The 19,184-nt window shown below is 41.9% G+C and overlaps 1 protein-coding gene across 10 annotated transcripts in view; it reads left to right on the top strand.

The window, feature by feature from the left end:
• Positions 1-19,184, top strand: part of Ldb2 (LIM domain binding 2) — a 340,598-nt gene that overhangs the window by 278,060 nt on the left and 43,354 nt on the right. For all 10 annotated transcript variants that reach the window (XM_050150096.1, XM_050150094.1, XM_050150095.1 and 7 more), the window contains exons 4-5: positions 6,404-6,526; positions 9,200-9,283. In XM_050150096.1, coding sequence (XP_050006053.1) covers positions 6,404-6,526; positions 9,200-9,283 — 207 coding nt within the window. The remainder of the gene's footprint in view (positions 1-6,403; positions 6,527-9,199; positions 9,284-19,184) is intronic.

The raw sequence follows: 19,184 nt of genomic DNA, 5'->3' as shown, positions 1-19,184 counted from the left end.
GTGCTAAGGATTGAAGTCAGGGCCTTGTATATGCTAAACACAAAGCTCTGCCCATGATGTCTGTCAGCCCCACAGATACTTGTTTTAATGAATACTTGCTCATTTAATATAAACTAAAATTCCGCATGCATTTATTTCATTAATAGATAGCAGCTATCTCTTTTAGAACAAAACACAGACGACAACCCTCTCTGCCTACAAGGTGTTAGATTATCAGGGTTAATTACCAAAAATCAAATTGCAAAACTGGAGAGGTGCTGCTGGTGTAATTTGCTTGAAGAATAATAAATCAGTGTTTTATATCAGCACCACTTGCCACAGTGGTGCGTGAGTCTTCTCAGTGCCCATGATGGTGTGTGACGCTAAAGGGACCTGGTGATGCAATCCAAAGGCAAGCCATCAGCTATCACTGACCCCATGACATCTTGGTTTTGACAATAGGAATTTTTTACTATGGTAAGGGCTGGGAATTTTCTCTGCCTAATACTTTAACAGGGTGGAAAGGAATTCTTCAGAGAACTGCATCATAAGAATACTGAAGTCTGTGCTGGGAAGAGAGTTTTGCTTATGGGAGGAAATGGCCATTGGAATGAAGGTTTAATTTGCCCATGACTTACTCCATTCTGAAGATAAAGGATATTTTCATAACCATACAGATAAGATGCACACACAGACCCAATTCCCTTCTATGATTACCAGGTCTGAGCAGCGCAGGAAGAGCCCCCCAAATGTTAACACTTTTAGCTGATTCAAATAAAAGACACTATCTCCTTACGCTCTGAGAGAAACAAAATGTGATAATTAAAACTTTTCCATCATTCGGAAATTGTGCTTAATGTCTGCAGCCACTGAAAACTTTAAAAACCATTTTTTGACAGCCTTATTTTTTTAAAAAAAATATTTAGTCAATTTCATTCCTTCTCAGGTCAGGTCCTAATTCATAAATGAACATGTTGAGCTGCCCTGACGCTGTCGTATGGAATGTTTCAGACTTGTGTTAGGCCAATCTGTCTCTTCTGAGGAACCCACGAAGAACCATGAAGTGCTATTTTCATTCTAGTTAAGACTCTGAGGTTTTCCTCTTGGCTGCATTCTTTTTCCTGAATGTCCCCTCTGTTCTCCAGGAGTCCAGTGGGTTTTTTTTTTCCCAAGGAAACAAGGCAATCACTAGAAAGACCTGAACACGGCTCCCTTGGCTCTGAGAGCATCAATTATTCGGACCACCCATGTCATCCAGCTTTAAGGCAGGCAGTATTATTTGCCTATTCCTGTAATGAATATTTCAATACTCTGATGAAATATATATCTCTTTCTAGGACATGTAGTTTCATTATAGGGACTTAATCCAGATGCTAATTATGCACATTTATTTTTAGGAAATTTGATATGATTCAAAGGATTCATTTTTCTTCTCTCTCTCCCTCCCTCCCTCCATCCATCCATCCCTTCCTTCCTTTGTTCCCACTCCCTCCCTTCACCCTTTGATGCTTGCTCTACTACTCTAAGAATCTTCCTAATTTTCCTTGTGTTCTTATGTTAATTAAAAATAATTCTGTTTTGGGTAATAAAGCACTATGGCTATTTTAAACAAACAATGAGCCAATGGCTTTTTTGGTTCCACGAAGAAAGGGAATTCTAAAGCAGCTGCTGACATTTTGGTCTTAGTCCTCGTGTTATTTAGCTCATTATGTGTCGGCAGCTCACATTGTTCTAATTTAGGCGATCACTAAGCTGTTTCTCCCCAAATAGCGTTTGACCCAATGGCGCTGAGTTGCTTTTATGAAAATTTGGTCAACTAGTGAATCAGAAATCAGTTACAGTCCTAATCAACAGAGATATTAAATAATCCTCAGGGGTATACTGAGCATTTTGTAATTTCCTGATACCAGGAACATTATAGATTAAGGATAAATATGTAATTGGAATTTTTAAATGCACATCATAAAGCCTTTCTTTTATGTTTTCAATTTCAAATCAAATAGAAAACAAGGCTTAATAATCAGAAAGGCATGCCGGGAGCCTTGCAGAGTCAAAGACTCTTGAGTTATATTCAAGGATGTGGAAAGGATACCGAGAGAGGCTCTATAAATGCCACGTTCTCGGGTTTTGCAAACTCAAACAGTAGGCACAGACACTACTGGATGGATACCTTCACCACACCTGCCACCATGGCTTTATGAAGGTTTTCTCCTCTCAATTATTTATTATGAAATTATTTACCACTAGATATAACCTGGAAGCACATTAAATACGTTTCCTCTAAGCAAACGTTATTCAAGTGGATTTTTTGACAATTGCTTCCCTATGCTTACCTTACCCGGAGTATCACATTATAGAATATAATTTCTCCTCTCTGTGTTAAGGACCATATCTTCTTAATACACATTTATATATGTGATATCTCTAGGTAAAATTCAGAGATCGCTTTTTAAATAGTATTTAAATAGCATTCCTTATTCTCCTTGTGCTGTTCACATATAAAGATAGAAAACTAAACATTACCGCCTTTTAAAAAATGCACAGATTGTCTCATAGAAGCTGCGTGGGAACCGTTGAATTATACAATGCTGTGGTCAATATTACTTCATTAGTAAGAGACAGGAAGGGGTTAAAAAGCTACTCGGTAGTTTGAGAAATGTTCTTTTTTACTTTTCTTGTTCCTGGCCTAGTCTCAAGCTAGCACGTGATCGACCGAATGCCTGCCAGCCTCTTTCTTGTTGATCCTCCGGAGACCATCTGTGCTGGGGGCATTGATTAGAGTGTGTCTGCTGGGATTACATCTTTTCTGTTGCCATGCCAACTAATCAGCTGATTTTGGTTACCACAGAAACAAAATGTCAGAGCTCACAGTACGGTAACATGAATTCAGCACAACAGAAAATGTTTTCTTAATTGGGGACCCTTTTGATTTTTGGATTCCAACAGAAAGGCAGGGTTTTTGTTTTTTTTTTTAAGGCCAGCATTAGATAAAAGCTGTATTAACTGTATTCGTTAATAAGTGAATACAGATATTTTTGAAATGAGAAAAACATTACTTCTATTTTATTAGCTATGCTTATTTTTTTTTTAATATTTTCTAACAAAGGAGTCATACATTCCTTCATATGTACCTCTGTTATGGTTCCTGGTGGTTGCATAGAAAACAAACCACAAAGCCTTTGGTTTCACTTAGCTTCCATTACAGAAGGGGGGGTCGTCTCCCCAAGTCTTCGGATGGTTCTGCATGTATAATCACTTCGAGAAAAGAGCAATGACCAAAATTTTCCTCTGTTCTTCATTTTTGAAAGACATTTAATTTCCTCTAAAAAATAAACCTATTGTAATGAACCGGGACACGATTTTCGGGATTCCCACTTTCCCTTAGTGTGCCCTGGATAAAGTGGACCCATTTGACTATGAAGGGAGCCCAAGACTTGTGGCAATTTTTCGTTTTGTAGGCCCGAGACGGTTTGTCTGCATAAGAAGGCCCAACTAGTTTGCTGTGTCATAGTAAACAAAAGACACACTTGACCTTGGCCCTGCAGATGCTCAGATGAGCTGATGTTCTCATCGTGAAGCTTGGTTCTAGTAGAAGCAAACCAGAGCCTTTATCTGCCCTGACCCTGTGGCTGACAGAAAGAAACCAAGCTGAATATATGATAATAACAATAACAACAACAGTAATAATAACCCTGAAATTTAGCCAGGTTAATATTTGTTGACCCTCCAATAATACCATTTCTAAGAGCCTTGCAAATGTGGGTTTTCCCATTAATAGTTGACTATCACAACCCTCCCTTCTGGGAAAGCTGACACTGCAGGTGATTGCTATTACATTAACACCCTGATGGTGCGGGTAAGAAGTTCATTGGTTTAGTCTTCATGGGACTTCGTTGAAAACCTTGATACATTAATTCCAGTGCTCCAGACGTGTGTGGAAGAATAGTTTGGGAACACTGATGACACCTCCATCTCTGCTCCCGTAACACTCGTGGCTATGATGCCAGAAGCCGGGCTCAGCATACAACCCCTCTCAGAGTTTTAGGGCAGGGTGCCCACATGTCTGAAATTACTCACAAGTTCTGTTAATTGGATCCGAGGTAGAAGTCTTCACCTAGATTAGCAATAATTATCTCCCTGTGTCCCAGAGATCTTTGATAAAAATGAAGATGGCAAATCCATCTTTTTTGAGCAAAGCCCTATTAAACTCTCCATGGTAATTCTCACAGACAAGGTTTAGATTGTGTAAAGAAGCCATCTACTCCCATCAGAGTACTTGGAAAGCCCCCATCATTGCCTGTGACTGTCAGAGCTTCCGAAAGTGTATTATTTCAAGAGGAGAAAGATTATCAATAGCTCGTGAAAGCTTGTTATAAACTGTGAACCGCCATCTTCCTGGACTATAGCTTTGTGGATTAATTTTGCACATTGCTTCAGACATTTGCATAGTTGTGTTAACTAGGAAATCTTTCTGCCAGAAAGATTGAGTAGAGACTCGGCATATTAAAGAGGAGAGAAAGAATGGAGTCTAGAGGCTCAATCCCTTCTAATTTGGAGCAAATCCCCAGAGATACTTCCTGTGATCTACAACTCAGCGTGTGCACCATGGTGGCCATGACTGAACTCTCTCTTCCCCTTGGTTCTGTTTATCTGCTCAGCTACATCTTACAACCTTACTATTTGTGCCAGGCACAGTATCCAGCATTCTACATATAGAATTCCCTGAAATGTGTCTCCTCAATAATTCTAGTGAGGTTATTGTCTTGGTTCTGTTGATAAGGAAAATGCATTTGGTTTCCCCCGAGCTACAGCATGAGAAAAGTAGAGTCAGAATTCCAATCCAGTAACATCTGTTTTCAAAACCTCCATGCATTACGGCACTCCTTCCGCAGAGCTAATAAGGGTTTACTAAACAGTTGGAATGATGTATGCTCTCCTTTCCTTACTGGCTCATAGTTCAAACTGGAAAATAGTGTGTGCTGTCTTGTATTATTTTCTTCCCTTTCAAAGTCATTGTGCTAAGAGTAATATGAATATGAAAAGTTAAAAATGCCTTTGTCACCGATTATAAGGAAAGAGAGACTCTGGCCTTCTGTTGCTTTATTAATCACATATGTTCTTAGGAAGGTGAGAGACTAGCCATCCCTTTATGTAATATAAACAAAACTTGCCACTGTAGCTGTGATTAGTGTATTTTCTATTTCCCCTGTATCAATGACTGGTATCGCTGCATTGGATTGAGTATTACACTTTGGAATTCCCCTTTGGAAATGAAGACCCACTCTTGATGGGTAACTTTGTAATAATTCACACCTGAGTGTCAATTATTATCCCATTTGTCTTATGGGAAACTTTCTCCAAAATTAGGGAAACTAAAGATTTGGGGAGCATTTCGAAGTCAGATCGAAAACTTATATAAGGGAAACTCCCGTAAATCCATGAGTATGACCCCCCACTAAGACTCCTAGCAACTGTGGATACCTAGTGTGAACTGGCCATCTCCTATAATCAGATTGGTGACTACCTCAGTTGTCATCAGAGAGCCTTCATCCAGTAACTGATGGAAACAGATACAGAGACCCAAAGCCAAACGTTTGGCTAAGCTCAGGGAATCCCACTGAAGAGAGGGAAGAAGAATTGTAGGAGCTAGAGGGTCAAGGACGTTACAAGGAAACCCACAGAAACAGCTAATCCGGCTCATAGGAACTCACAGAGTCTGAACCAACAACCAGTGAGCCTGCACGGGGTCATGCAAGGGTCATGCATATGTGACAGCTGTGTAACTTGGTCTACTTTTGGAACTCCTCGCAGTGGGAACAAGACCTGTCCCCAGTGCTTTGGCTGGTTCTTGGGAACCTATTCCTCCCACTGGGTTACCTTGCCCAGCCTTAATACAAGAGGAGGTACTTAGTCTTACCGCAACTTAATATGTCATGCTTTGTGATGCCCATGAGATGCTTGCCCCTTGCTAACCAGAAAGAGAGGAGTAGTGAATTGAGGGATACAGAGGGGAGGAGGGAAGGCAATGGGAGGAAATGAGGGAAGGGAATGTAAAAAAAACAAGCAAACAAATAGATAAATAAATACTATGGCTGAGGCACCCATGGGATGATGATCATGAAAATGAAGGTGGTCAGAGAAGGTGGGCTTTGAACTAATGTTGCTAAGAGATGGATGTTTCTAAGATGAAGAGTCAGAATCATGTAAAGTTTCATTGATAGTAGAGTGACTGGCACTTGTGGCTAGTAAGCAACCGAGCAACCTTCTGAACCTGTTGATGATAGAGCTGATACTTGTCCCTATGTATCATGGGTACACCACCTGAGGACCTCAACAAACACTATATTTGGGGAGTTGATATGAGTTACAAACTATTGCTTGTATGAACTGCATAGCAAACAAGTGTGCTCTTTGTCACCCCCAGGTATGCACAGAAGGCAGGCTGATCTTGGAGTTCACGTTTGATGACCTCATGAGAATAAAAACGTGGCACTTTACCATCAGACAGTACAGGGAGCTGGTCCCCAGAAGCATACTAGCCATGCACGTAAGTAATAGTCTCTTTCCTTCTTTTTCCCTCTGCTTCTTACTCAGCAGGGAAATGATATGGGAGTGATTTCTTATTAATAAAGAAACTGCCTAGGCCCATATGATAGGCCAACCCTTAGGTAGGCGGAGAAAACAAAACAGAATGCTGGGAGAAAGAAGCTTAGTCGAGGAGTTGCCATGATTCTCCCACTCCAGACTGACGCAGGTTAAGATCTTTCCTGGTAAGCCACCTCGTGGGCTACACAGATTATTAGAAATGGGTTAGATTAATATGTAAGAGCTAGCCAATAAGAGGCTACAGATAACAGGCCAGGCAGTGTTTAAAAAAATACAGTTTCCGTGTAATTATTTCGGGCATAAGCTAGCCATGCGGGCTGCCGGGTGCCCAGGACGCAGCCCTGCCGCTCCTTCAACAGGGAAACACAGTTTGTTCTGTCTGAACAAAGTCCCGCTATCACTACAAGGAGTTCTAAGTATTCAGTCTTCCTCTCAATCATTTGAATGCATAAGTTCTTTTTTGCTTCCTTTGTTTCCAAGCTTGTGAGAGGTTTTTCATATGTTAGGGAGTTTCCCTTGACGAATGGTTTTTATTTTCTTCAGCTGCAGTAACCCTGTAGCAGATACTTTTCTATTTGGGTGTATGAATCTCCTACCTGTAATGAGAATGTGAGCTAAAACAGGAAGTGGGAGCAGCTTCCAGTTCTGATTAGAACCACCTGACCGAAAGTGAGGCTCCTATCCTCTGGATCTATTGGTTCTTCCTAACTATGGTACCATGACACTTGGCTGGAATGGAGACAGGGGGCATGCAACAGAAACAAACTTCATGACCTGATGCATTCATGGCCCTGAGAATTCAAAAGAGAACAAAATAACTGCAGATTCCATTTACAGAATTTATTAAACCAAAACTTTTGCTGAAAATTTAATATGCAACTATCACTCAGGGGTTGACTTATTAATTATTATTATTTCCGAAGTAAGGAAGGAGATGGTCTAATGTCTTTCAATCTGAATATGGCAAAACCAAGGTAGTGACCCACTTAGTTCTGAATTCAAAACTCTGTCCCCAGCTTTGGACTTCATGCTCTCTCTCTAGACCTCTGATCTCACCCTGGTCCTCCCTACCTATTAACCTTACCTCTGCCTTTCTGGTGACATCCGGCCTTCTGCTGTGCCATGCCTATTTCCACTCCTTCAGATTCACCATGCTTCAACTCCATCAGCACTTTCAAAGCAAGTGTGACACCTTCCACTCTTCCGGAAGAAGTCTGGTTTACCAACATTACTGTTCTTCTCAAAATACACCAGAAAGCATCAGAAGAGTGTGGATGAGAGCTGAGGCCGTACATGAAGAGCTCATGATGCTATATTGCTGCTCATGAGAGCCTTGTATAACTGATACAATGTCCCTGGACTTGTAGTCCTTCATCCATACAGTGGTGTGGTTCTGAGTGTGCCTTGGAGACCTGGCTTGAGACTCAAGAGTTAACGATTGCAGAACATTCAGAATGATGCTTGAGTCATTTAGGATGTCAGTAGGTATTGTTGATCCATTCTCAGCAGCAGCAGAAACATTGGAACAAACATCCTTCTATCATTGGTTGCTGTCCAATTACAATACAAGCTGCTTGTTGTTACCCATGGCACAACTAGAGTCTACATAGATCCAGATCTTCCCATAGAGGGTCAATGTCCATAAGACTCTATTTCAAAATTGACTGGAAACTGTTACTCCACAGTCATTTTCATCTATATTTTTATCTATGATTACAAGTAAGAATGATACTATCACTGAACAAAAATCACAGACAAGAATAGGGTTCTATTAGTTATACCTGATGTGGTCTTGTGAGCACAGATATGAAGAAAAGCCTGTTTATTTAACTCTCCCTATGCATGGAATGAATTTGATGAGAAAGAAGCAGAGTGAAGAGGATCAACCATGTAACTTACTTTCATATGCAATGACTTTTTTTTTGGTTGGGGGTCTGTCCAAATATAATATTTGGGCTGATCTGTGACACTTTATATCTCCTGATACTTTGAAAAATGTGATACCTATCTTTTTCATCCCATAGGAAGAAAGACATTGAGAACATTATTTTAAACCTCAGTTTAGTGAGGTGAGGGTTCTAAAATTCTATTTCTTCACATACTCTGAATACATATATATTGGATTTTGGCATGATATATTATTGCATCATATATTTTTGTGATAGCTACAAGTTTTCAAATGCATCCTACATCCTGAATGGTAAAAATACCACCCCTATCTCACCAGGGAAGAAGCATGGCTCTGCCAAGTTCAGAGACATCTCTTTCTGTGGTTCAGACTAGAGTTCTTCCGGCAGAGCTCAGGGACTTCCATCTGAAGACACAGAGCCAGGGTCTCTCACAGAGAAAGCGACATCTTTTTCTCTTGCATCAAATGCTCATCTGAGGCAGTTTGGTTTTCTAGTCTTGCAGAAATAATTTCAAAATGTCCTTGAGTACTAGATGGAAGTGACTTCCAGATGTAACTTAAATTCTCTCCAGCAATCTCTACCCCCAAGACAGGTCAATTGTGTCAAGAGTGCGTGTCTCAGCAGCAACAACATAGTCTAATGTTTTCATGAGATCATCTCATAGAAGTGAAATATGTAATTTTTCCTCCCTTTTCCCTGTTTAGGCACAAGATCCTCAGGTCCTGGATCAGCTGTCCAAAAATATTACCAGGATGGGTCTAACAAACTTCACCCTCAACTACCTCAGGGTAAGACTGATTGAGTGATTCTATTCCTGTATTGAATTTGGAAAAAGAACGTTAGTTTTTTTGTGTTTGCTTGTTTGTTGTCTAATGTATCCTAAACCAAAGAGTTAAATGAAGTATAAGCTAGGCTGGGTAAACAGACCATAATCCCAGATACTTGGGATTCTACTACTACTATAAGTATAGTAGTAGACCATAATCCCAGATACTTAGGAGGTAGGAGGATGGTAAGTTCAAGGCTCTGAGGGGTATAGAGTAAGTTCAAGGATATCCTTAGGAACTTAATGAGATCCTACCTCAAATTAAAATAAAAATCATAGTAAAAGACCTGTGTATATAATATAGCTCAATGGTGGATTGTTTCCCTAGGACATGAGAGGCCCTGGATTCTATTCCAAGTGCTAATTATTATTTAGTTAATTATTTAATTAATTAGTAAAACCAAGTATACACTGCAGAGATGCATATTCTATGCCCCCTGCTGTTTGGTGTGGTGTAGTTTCTATGTATGTGTGTGTGTGTGTGTGTGTGTGTGTGTGTGTGTGTGTGTAGGTATAGTAGTAGTAGAAGTTAAGGTTTAATTAATAATCATTAACAAAGCATCAGATCTGCACTTAGGGTTGACTTTGCTTATACAGGTGTGTAACCCTTAGAATTCATTACTCAAATGGAAGCCATATCCTTATTCTGTAAATATTTTGGCAGTACTTATGAAGTTGTATCCACTTTCTAATGTAGTATTGTTTGAATTTACTGTCTCTGTGTGTTCATCCTGGACTCAACTCCTCCTAAGGGAATCAGTGTGTCACTTGAGGCAAGTAACCAGAGCTATAGAATCTCCTGGAGAAATTTGACTCAGTGCTGGGATACAGGCATTTCGAAGCCTTAGAAATTCTCTGTTTAACATGGCATTGGTTTGGTTTTTGTTGTTGTTGTTTATTGTTTTTGCTTTTGTTTTGATATACTTTGTTTTTATTTTTAAATATTGTTTTAAACAACATGTCTTACCTATCCAGTACTAGCAGCCTCCATATTTGTTCTAAATGAGTTACAGCCATCACACCGGTTTGATGTAGAAGTCCAAGAGTCAAGTTACCAGTGGCATATCTGCTTTCATTCACAAAATGAGCATTGTGCTCCAGAATCCTGAGAAAGTGGTGGCCACTTTGCCCCCGATACATTATCTCCTCACTGTGCAGCAATTTGACTCACCAGGGCCCCCTCCCAGCAGAGCTGATGCTTTGGCTTCTCTCCCCGCCAGTTTTCTTGGGGTCTGTGGGTTCTGTTTTGTACTCTGCATGCTCTGGGTACAGCCTTGCACCTGCTGAAATGCAGTCGGTCTTGGCCAGGCTCACTCTTCTATGTGGTGGAAGTCGTGTTCCGTTTCACTCACATATTTCTAGACACGGAAGATACAAAGAAAAAAATCTATCCTCTGCCACTAAGAAATTCATCCCTAAGGGATGAGACTCATAAGAAGAAGACAGTGCAGAGCGGTTAATACCGCAATGGAAGTTTCCAGAAGGAAACAAAAACACTTCAGGGAGAAAAATCGTTCTGGAGAAGGCTTCATGTGAAAGGTGATTCATGAGTGCAGTGGGGAAAGCTAGAAACATGAAAATCAAAGGACAGGGCGGGACATTTCCATTATACAGAAAAGAATTTACACCAGAAGGTGGGGCATATATAAGCCATCTGAGCATTGAGCAGGTTTTGTACTCAGTATTCCCAGTGAGGAGTCAGGCGGGGTGAGAGGGTAGGTCTTGTCTGAATGGTTGCTGGACTGGACAAACTATTTCATGATGAGGAACTTCTGGAAGAATCCTGGTTCTGGGTTGACAGGGAAGATCCTCTTCATAGCCTAAAGCATCTGGAACCAAAACCAGACCTGGAAAAAGGCAGAATCAGTTGGGTTCCCCACCAACTCATGCATCACCCTTATAGTCACAGCAGTCCTGAAACATTGTGTCTTCTGCCCAGCAGGGTAGGAAGCCTATGTGCCCCAAGCCAGGCACCTGTGACTCTGTCCCCAAACCTCTGAATGCTGCATTCAAACCCAGCTCTGCTTGGGTGTGGCGAGCTATGTGGGAGGGTAGCTGTACCTGGGGTTGGCGCATTTGTTATAGCCCTAGGCACAGACCCCACCTAGCTTCCCTTCGCCGCTGCGCTATCTCTCATAAGGGACCAGAAGAAGTGAAAGCTATAGATGCCCCCTCTCAGAAGAACTGCCTTCCGTGCCCTGGCCTCAGCTGGCCTGCATGGGGATCAGGACTCTGGAGCTGGTCCAGACTCTTTGACTAATCCTCTAGTGAGATCTTGGGCAGACTCTTGGTGCCATCTGTTAGCTGCTTTGAATGTAGATTGACAAGGACCAAGATTTCCCCATCTCCCCCCTCCCCCGGCCTCTCCCAGGTATCTGTAAATGATCAACTTTCACTGTGCAGTCAGGACGCTCCACGTCACCACACTCTACAGTCCTGAAGGCTGGGAATGTGGATAAGGGCTGACGCTCTCTCCTGACTATGAAGTCAGGAACCCCCTGGAGCAGGGGACTCTCCCAAGCTACCACTTCAGTGTGGGGCTGGTGGTGTGCCAGGTTCTATACCATAAACTTCCCGACCTATAAGTCTAGAAGTCTTGTCCATGGTCACCATCCTCAGGAGAAAATGAGCTATGGACAGGATACATACATGATGTAAGTCACCCAGCTTTCCTTACCATATGGCAGAACTAGGAAGTTGAACTGAGGCAGCCTGCTGGGGCACCGTGTGTTTCGCACCACAACTCTGCCAGTCTACTAGTGGGGAAGGACGCTGGTCCTGATAGGAAGAGAGGTGCAGCCAGCCCCTGTAGCATGGCAGCCGTCAGAATTTTCAGCAAATGGGTTATGCTTTCTTCTTTCCAGGTCCCTACACAATCTGATTCACTGCCCATCACACAATTTCTGCCCTTCTCTCCCATCTAAGTATCCCAGGCCAGATTTTCTCATCCGTCAGGATGTATTCTTCTATACTTTATATGGGGTCTCTCCCTTAACCTTCCTGGAGTCCTCAGCACCTGGTCAAAGCTGGGATACTGCAGGTCTCGTTGACAGACCCTCACTCTACTCCCTTAGCTCCTGTTCCATGGTCTAAGCCACGTGAACACTCCTAAGTTCCAGGGAAATGTCACTTGAGTGAACAGTTAGCAGATGGTTTGTTAAATGATAGATTTGATTTTGAGTGACAGCAAAAAAAAAATTTAAAAAAAAACCTGTATGATTAATTTTCAAAGTCACTCCTAGAATTTCACCATGGAAACAAAGCGGCAGTGAAGTGGGTAGAATGGTATTGAAGACTAAAAGAAACCTCTAGGTCTTTCTAATGTGCAGAATTCCCGCATAGAGACCCGACTCTGACTTTCCAGTGTCAATTTTTTATTCACTTGCATTTCCATTTGCTCTCCCATTAGAAAGTTTTACACTAAATATCACTCCCCCTTTGTTATTTTGGGAAGGCATTCTTTCCACTCTGAAGAACAGATTTTTTTTTTAAGTGAGTAATTTATTTTGTCTACTTCCCTTGGTCTGGTTTTCTTAGCAGCTGTGAGATATATTTTGTGTTTTAAGGGTTATACTTGACAGAATGTTAAGGCAATTATTATCCCGAGTCTTAACTAAGCGGCATTCCTTTTGTATATTCTCTAACGCTAGATCCATCCATATGCACAATTTCTGCTTTCATGCAATTAGGTTGCATGTGACTTCCTTTTAAAAATATTTACATTTTAGTTTTTGCTTTTTATTATATATGTATATGTCTGTACTGGGCTCTGTGAACATGAGTGTAGGTGCCTATAGGGACCAGAGGTGTCGAATGCCCTTCAAGCTGTAGTTACAGGTCATTGTGGGTGCTGGAAACTGAACTCAAATCGTCTGCAGGAGTAGCAAACGCTCTTAAGTGATGAACCATCTCTCCAAACCCAACATATGGTTTCTTATTATTGTCTAGTGAACAATGGCATCATAGTAACCATTTATAATAGCCGCCGACACTCAGGTATGGATGGTGACAATGTTGGTTTAATTATCTAACGTGAAACGTGAAGCCATCATCAAATTCTTTAATGCTTTCCCTTGAACTCTGTCACACCTGCTCCTCTTCACTGTGTTTCCTGACAGAGGGTTAGACTACTAGTTCCGTTCTCATCGCTATGGTCTTGAGCAAGCCGCTTAAGTTCCCTGATCCTCAGTTTCTCCCTATGACAGTTAGGAATGCGATGTCTCTCAAAATTGCCACGAAGACTTCATTAGAAGCCGATGTATGGGGGAGTTAATATTCATATTTATATAAACATTTATATAAATACCAGGCCCATGTGCAGGAAGTAGGTCAGAGTCCAACTTCCACCACTGTCATTGATTATTTTGTGATATTTATCGAGTGCCTTCACTTCTCAGAGCCCTGCCATCTGCACATGTGAAGGGTTCTATCCCTTACGCATCCCAGCATCTGTGTCACGGGTCAGCGTAACAGTGACAGAGCATGTGGCTAGTCCTTTCCTGGATTAGTGCTCCAGGAAACCGAGTGTGCTTTGCTGCATCTGTTGACTTCTTTGGATTGGTCACAGCTTTGACTTCTTTTGGGGAGCTCTGAAACCATACAGAAAATCAGAAGAAACAGGAAGGAGAGAAGGAGAAGGGACTGGAGAATGATGTGGGGTATAGGAGAGAGCCCAAGATGTGTGTCATATATGCTTCTGCTCCTGTCAACGATCTGAATGTGGGGTGTCCCCGATATGCTCATGTGTTTGAAACTTGGTCTCCAGTTGGTGCACTGCTTTTAACATTGTGGAAGCGTGGGGAGGTAGAGGCTTGCTGAAGGAAGTCAGTCACTGGAGGAAGGCTGTGAGGTTTAATAGCATCTCCACTTCCTCTCTGCACCCTGCTTCTCAGCTGCACATACAACATGACTCTCTTCGCTATTCCTTCTCCTCAGTGACAAACTGTAAGCAGAGATGAACCCCTAGACAGAACAGCGAGAGATGTAAGCAACATACTTTGTAAACACAGTTAATATTGCAAATCTACGATCATTGTTTTTAGAGATTTTCAATATTATCTACAGGCTTTATTCTATTGTTGTTCTTAAATAAGCTTCAGCTTATCTTTACAAATGAGGGATAGCAAGTGGGAGGCAGGAAAGCCTGTAAGACTCGGAGTCATGGGTTTTCGGTTGTGGCAGCTTGTTTTGTTTTGATCACAAATGAAGGATTTTGCTTTGTTGTCATGGCTTAGAGAATGCTGCTCCCTGCAAGTCATCTCTACTGACAGCAAAGGGAGTACAGCCTAATACCTGGAAACACTGGTCAATTAACTGGAAAATGACCCCCAACAGAAGGACATGGGGTAGCCTCCGGGAGACAGAGTGTAGCTGGAGTCAGCACTGGAATCCTGCTGAGGTGTTCTCTTGTTTCCTATTTCCGTAAGACTTTGACTCCTGGCCAAATATTTCCCTTGATCATATAAGTGGAGGAGGCATTTCCTCCTAAATGCCACAATAAGCCTGAGGATGGAGCAGGTACCCCACACGGGGACGAAGATGGACCGGCAGACTTGACTGGGATGCCGGATGCCCTTTTCTGGCTTTGTGCATTCAGACAGAGCATCAGCAAAGCCTTGACATTCTGGGGAGGCAAAACCCACCTGGGAAAATCTCCCATGCCTTATGCAGGGCCTGGCATATTCCAGATCCCCAGAGGACTAAAGCATGTTATTCAGAATTTGATCCATAGGTCATGGCAGGCTTGCAGCTGTTTATTATGGAGTTAGGCTGTGGCCAGAAATTGAGAACTTTAAAACTACCATAGCAACTTGGCATTTTTGATACAAACAAATGTGCAACCCTGGCCCTCATCCTATTGATTGAAATATACAGCCATCCCAGGGCATCATTTTCCCAGGATGGGTGGCTGCTAGTCAAAGGCTAGAAGACCACAAGCCATAAGAGATTGGCATGCGCTGGCATAACATGTCACGAATCAAGTTCCGAGACCCACTCTGCCTTTCTCAAGGACTTCTATGATGGTTGATGCTGTTAATTATTGAGGAACCTATGTGAGTCCCTAGTAAACCCTGACATGGATATCATTCCCATTTTAAATTTACAAATCCAACAGAAGCAAACCAGGCCATAGCACCTTCAAGAATTTAGAGCTACAAGGCTCTGTTCAGTCTAACTGATCTCCCCCCACCCCACCTTCCTCCTCTCCCTCCTCTCCCCACTCCTTTTCCATCTCGTCCTCCTCCCTTCTCCACCTTCTCCTCCTCCTCCCTCCCCTGCTGCTTCCCCATGCCCTCCCCCTTCCTCCCCTTTAGGGAAAAGCCCCATCTGAGAGGAGGCTGAGGGGACCCTTCAGAGACACGGAGACGCTTCACACAGAGAATGATTAAAACCTTGAACACCCAAAGGGCACTTTTAATTGCATTTAGAGATAGGAAAGGAGTACACGTGACTACATGGCAAGGAAATACAAGCAATTAACCCTTAAATAAGTGAAGTGATCATCTTACATACATCATAGCATCTAGCAAGCAATGATCTCCAAAGTCAGGCTACCTTATCTATAAATGCATGCATAAAATATATTAGTATATATAGATATATAATAATAAATGACATGAATTATGATATATATCCAGACAGTGACACACACACACACACACACACAAACCCGGTGCGTTAGCTGAGCAATCTTAACTGAAAACAATTTCAAAGCCATGGATGATTGGCTCTAAAAGTACGAATGGGACCTGGATTAAAGAAAGCAATTTCCCAGGCTCAGACACGGCAAAAGAGGAGGAAAGTGTTGTTAAACAAGACGCTGAAAATCAAGGCACATGGCAAGGTGGGAAATTGCCAGTTAGGCTAAGGAAAGGTTGGGGATTGTGAAGTTAAGTGCAAGATGGAGCCCTGGGTTGACTTACTCAGTAAATAGTCCCTTCCAATTTTCTGGAATTACCTGAGGGGAGGGGAAAATATATATAAGGAAACTAGGAGAAGAAGGGGACAAAGGGAGAAATTTTTGAGCTTTTTGAATTTACTTTGAGGGAAGAAACAGCATAGTGGATGAAACGGGAAGAGGAGCCTCAGCTCTCACGTTCCCCACTTAGCAGACTCAATGTCTCTCTGTGTGGTTACCTTCTAGTCACCTTTCCAACCTCCTGGGCACAATCTTCCTAGCCACCTGAAACTCCAATTCTTTTCAAACTCACTGTTTGGATTCCCAAAGTCTTGTCCTCTGTCTGTAGCAGGGTTCAGAGATCGGAGAGACGAGCAATACATGAACGGAGAAGCACAGGCAAGGCTAATGCCTCTGCTCTTTATTGAGGCAGTCAGGTTGGGAATGGCTGGGAATTTGTAATTCATATAGAAGAAGTAAAATTTGGGAGGTTCCCAGCTCGGTAGAGAGGGAAAAGGTTGCGCAATACACTAGTGTCACTGGGCTCTCCTGTCAGAAGCAGTCAGACTTGGTTTGCTGTAATCATCACAATAGCCGTGGGGTGGGGGGCTAATCAGCGGTGCCCTTTAAAGGGGACACTAGGGCTTGAACAGGACCTGGCACTCACCTGGCTTTATGCAAATGGCTAATCACAAACTGGATTGGCATCTCGTGTTAACCAAGCTCCCACCTCTCTATCAGACAGCAAGAATCTTGTTCTGAGTGCTGTGGACTGAAGTCCTGGGTGCAGGCTCACCCAGTCGTCTCCTCTGAGACACCCAGAGTGTTCTATTTTGAGAGTTGTCAGTAGATACAGTGGAGGACACTGGAAACTTCCCAGAGTAAAGCACGATGGGGTCGGAACCAGGACTTAATTTATCCCAATGTGACTCAAAGCCCTGTTTATCTCTGCCTTCCCATAACCCCCCAGCTTTGAGGCTATCTGTCATCATTCAGATAGTTGTCCCTATGCTGACTGGGGTCTGCACATGTATCCTAAAAACGAAAATTAAAATCAAACCATCCCAGAGGGAGACGTTGAAACCATCTGCCTGAAGCCTCCCAGTGACAACACATTCCACACCCAGAGGGATGGGCCTGCAAGGCCTCTCTCACACTTCAGGCATCGCAATCTGCAGTCCCCTATACTAAACTTCTGCTCCTCTCTTGTGGTCTGAATGTGAGGAAGTAGCCACCACAGGCTCATGTGTTTGAAGACGGTGCCCAGCTACTGTACTGTTTCAGGTCATTGTTAAACCTTGGGATGCATATTTTGAACAGATTATCTCTTCATATAGCACACAATTTAAAATATAGAAAAGTTTTATTCCCTGCTTTCATTCCCTCCCTAGAGACATCCACAACTACCAGATTTGTAGCTTTTTTTTCCTTCTGACATAATCTGTGTCTTCTATTATATATTGCTCTAATCACACACACACACACACACACACAAACTCATACACATTGGAACCTACAATGCTCTGCTATCTTTATATCCTGGGAAAGGATGCCATTCTAGTATCATATAATAATGCTTGTTAGCCCCTACTAGACTGATGGGCACTCACGTAGTTTCTCGTCTCTTTCTATTGGTAATAGTAATGTACAAATAGCCTTTAATATTAGATTTTGCACAGATGTTGACCGAGGTTTTTTGACCCACCAAGTCCCCCAGCTGTTTAGTTCCAAGAAAATTACACAAAGAACTACATTAATCATAAACTGCTTGACCCATTTGCTCAGGCTTCTTATTAACTCTTATAATGTATATTAGCCCATTATTCTTACCTGTGTTAGCCACATGGCTCAGTACCTTTTTCAGCAGCAGCGTAGTCACATCTTGCTTCTTCTGTGTCTGGACAGGACTGCAGAGGGAGCTTCCCTTTTTTCAGAATTCTTCTTTTCTCATTGACCTGCCTCTACTTCCTGTCTGGTTGTCCCACCTATACTTCCTGATTGGCTACTGGCCAATCAGCATTTATTTAAAACATAATTGACAGAATATAGGCAATTGTTCCACACCACACAGAGGCAAATAAAAGAACTAAATCTGTAGGAGAAACAATCCAGGGAGACAAATTGCCAGATAGAAAGACGTGCATTGTAATTTTGATAGATGTTGTCAAGTTCTTCAGCATAGTGGGTGTACCAAGTTTCTACTCCACCAGTATGAAAATTCCTATTTGGGTCCAGTGAATATCTCAACCAGGCAATGTATCTTGCCACACAAGCATGGTGACCCAAACTTAATCCTTAGAACTCACACAAATATAGAAGGAAAACTGTAAAAGTTTTCCAAACTCTACATGAGGACCTTGGCATGTGTGCCCAAACATGTCATATGTGCTTACACATAATAAATTTAAATTTTTAATTGCATTTTTTCACATTATTTAAGAGTTACTGATTTTTTTTTACAAATTCTAATATTATAAGTAATCTCATTTTCATTATAATACGCATTTCTCTTATTGCAAAAGAAATTCATCACCTTCTAATATGTTTAATTTGTGGGGGTAGGAGAGATGGCACAGCGTTAAGGGTACTTGCTGCTCTTTCAAGGACCCCAGTTCAATTCTCACTACCCATATTAGGTGGTTCATAGTCCTTTGTAACTCCAGTCCCAGAGGGTCTCACACCCTCTTCTGGACTTCACCAGCACTTGCACACATGTACCATACATTAACAAACACATGCACATAAATAAAAACACTCTCAATACTGAGCCATTTGCCTTTCCTTTCACATGAATTCTTATGACCTTTACCCATTTATCTAATGGACTCCTGTTGTTTCTCCTATATGTTTATAAGTAAAGCATGTGCTCTGTCACTGAGTTTTACCCCCTGGCTCCACTATACATGTATATATAAGTAGGTATTTATATTTTGCATAAGTAATTTAGTTGTAATATAATTGATAA

Source organism: Alexandromys fortis, unplaced genomic scaffold, assembly GCF_014885135.2.
Source record: "Alexandromys fortis isolate MF-2015 unplaced genomic scaffold, M_Fortis_MF-2015_v1.1 scaffold_0, whole genome shotgun sequence".
NCBI classification, from domain to species: Eukaryota; Metazoa; Chordata; class Mammalia; order Rodentia; family Cricetidae; genus Alexandromys; species Alexandromys fortis.
The sequence above is the reverse complement of the archived record's forward strand: the minus strand, read 5'-3'. Positions and strand labels throughout refer to the sequence as shown.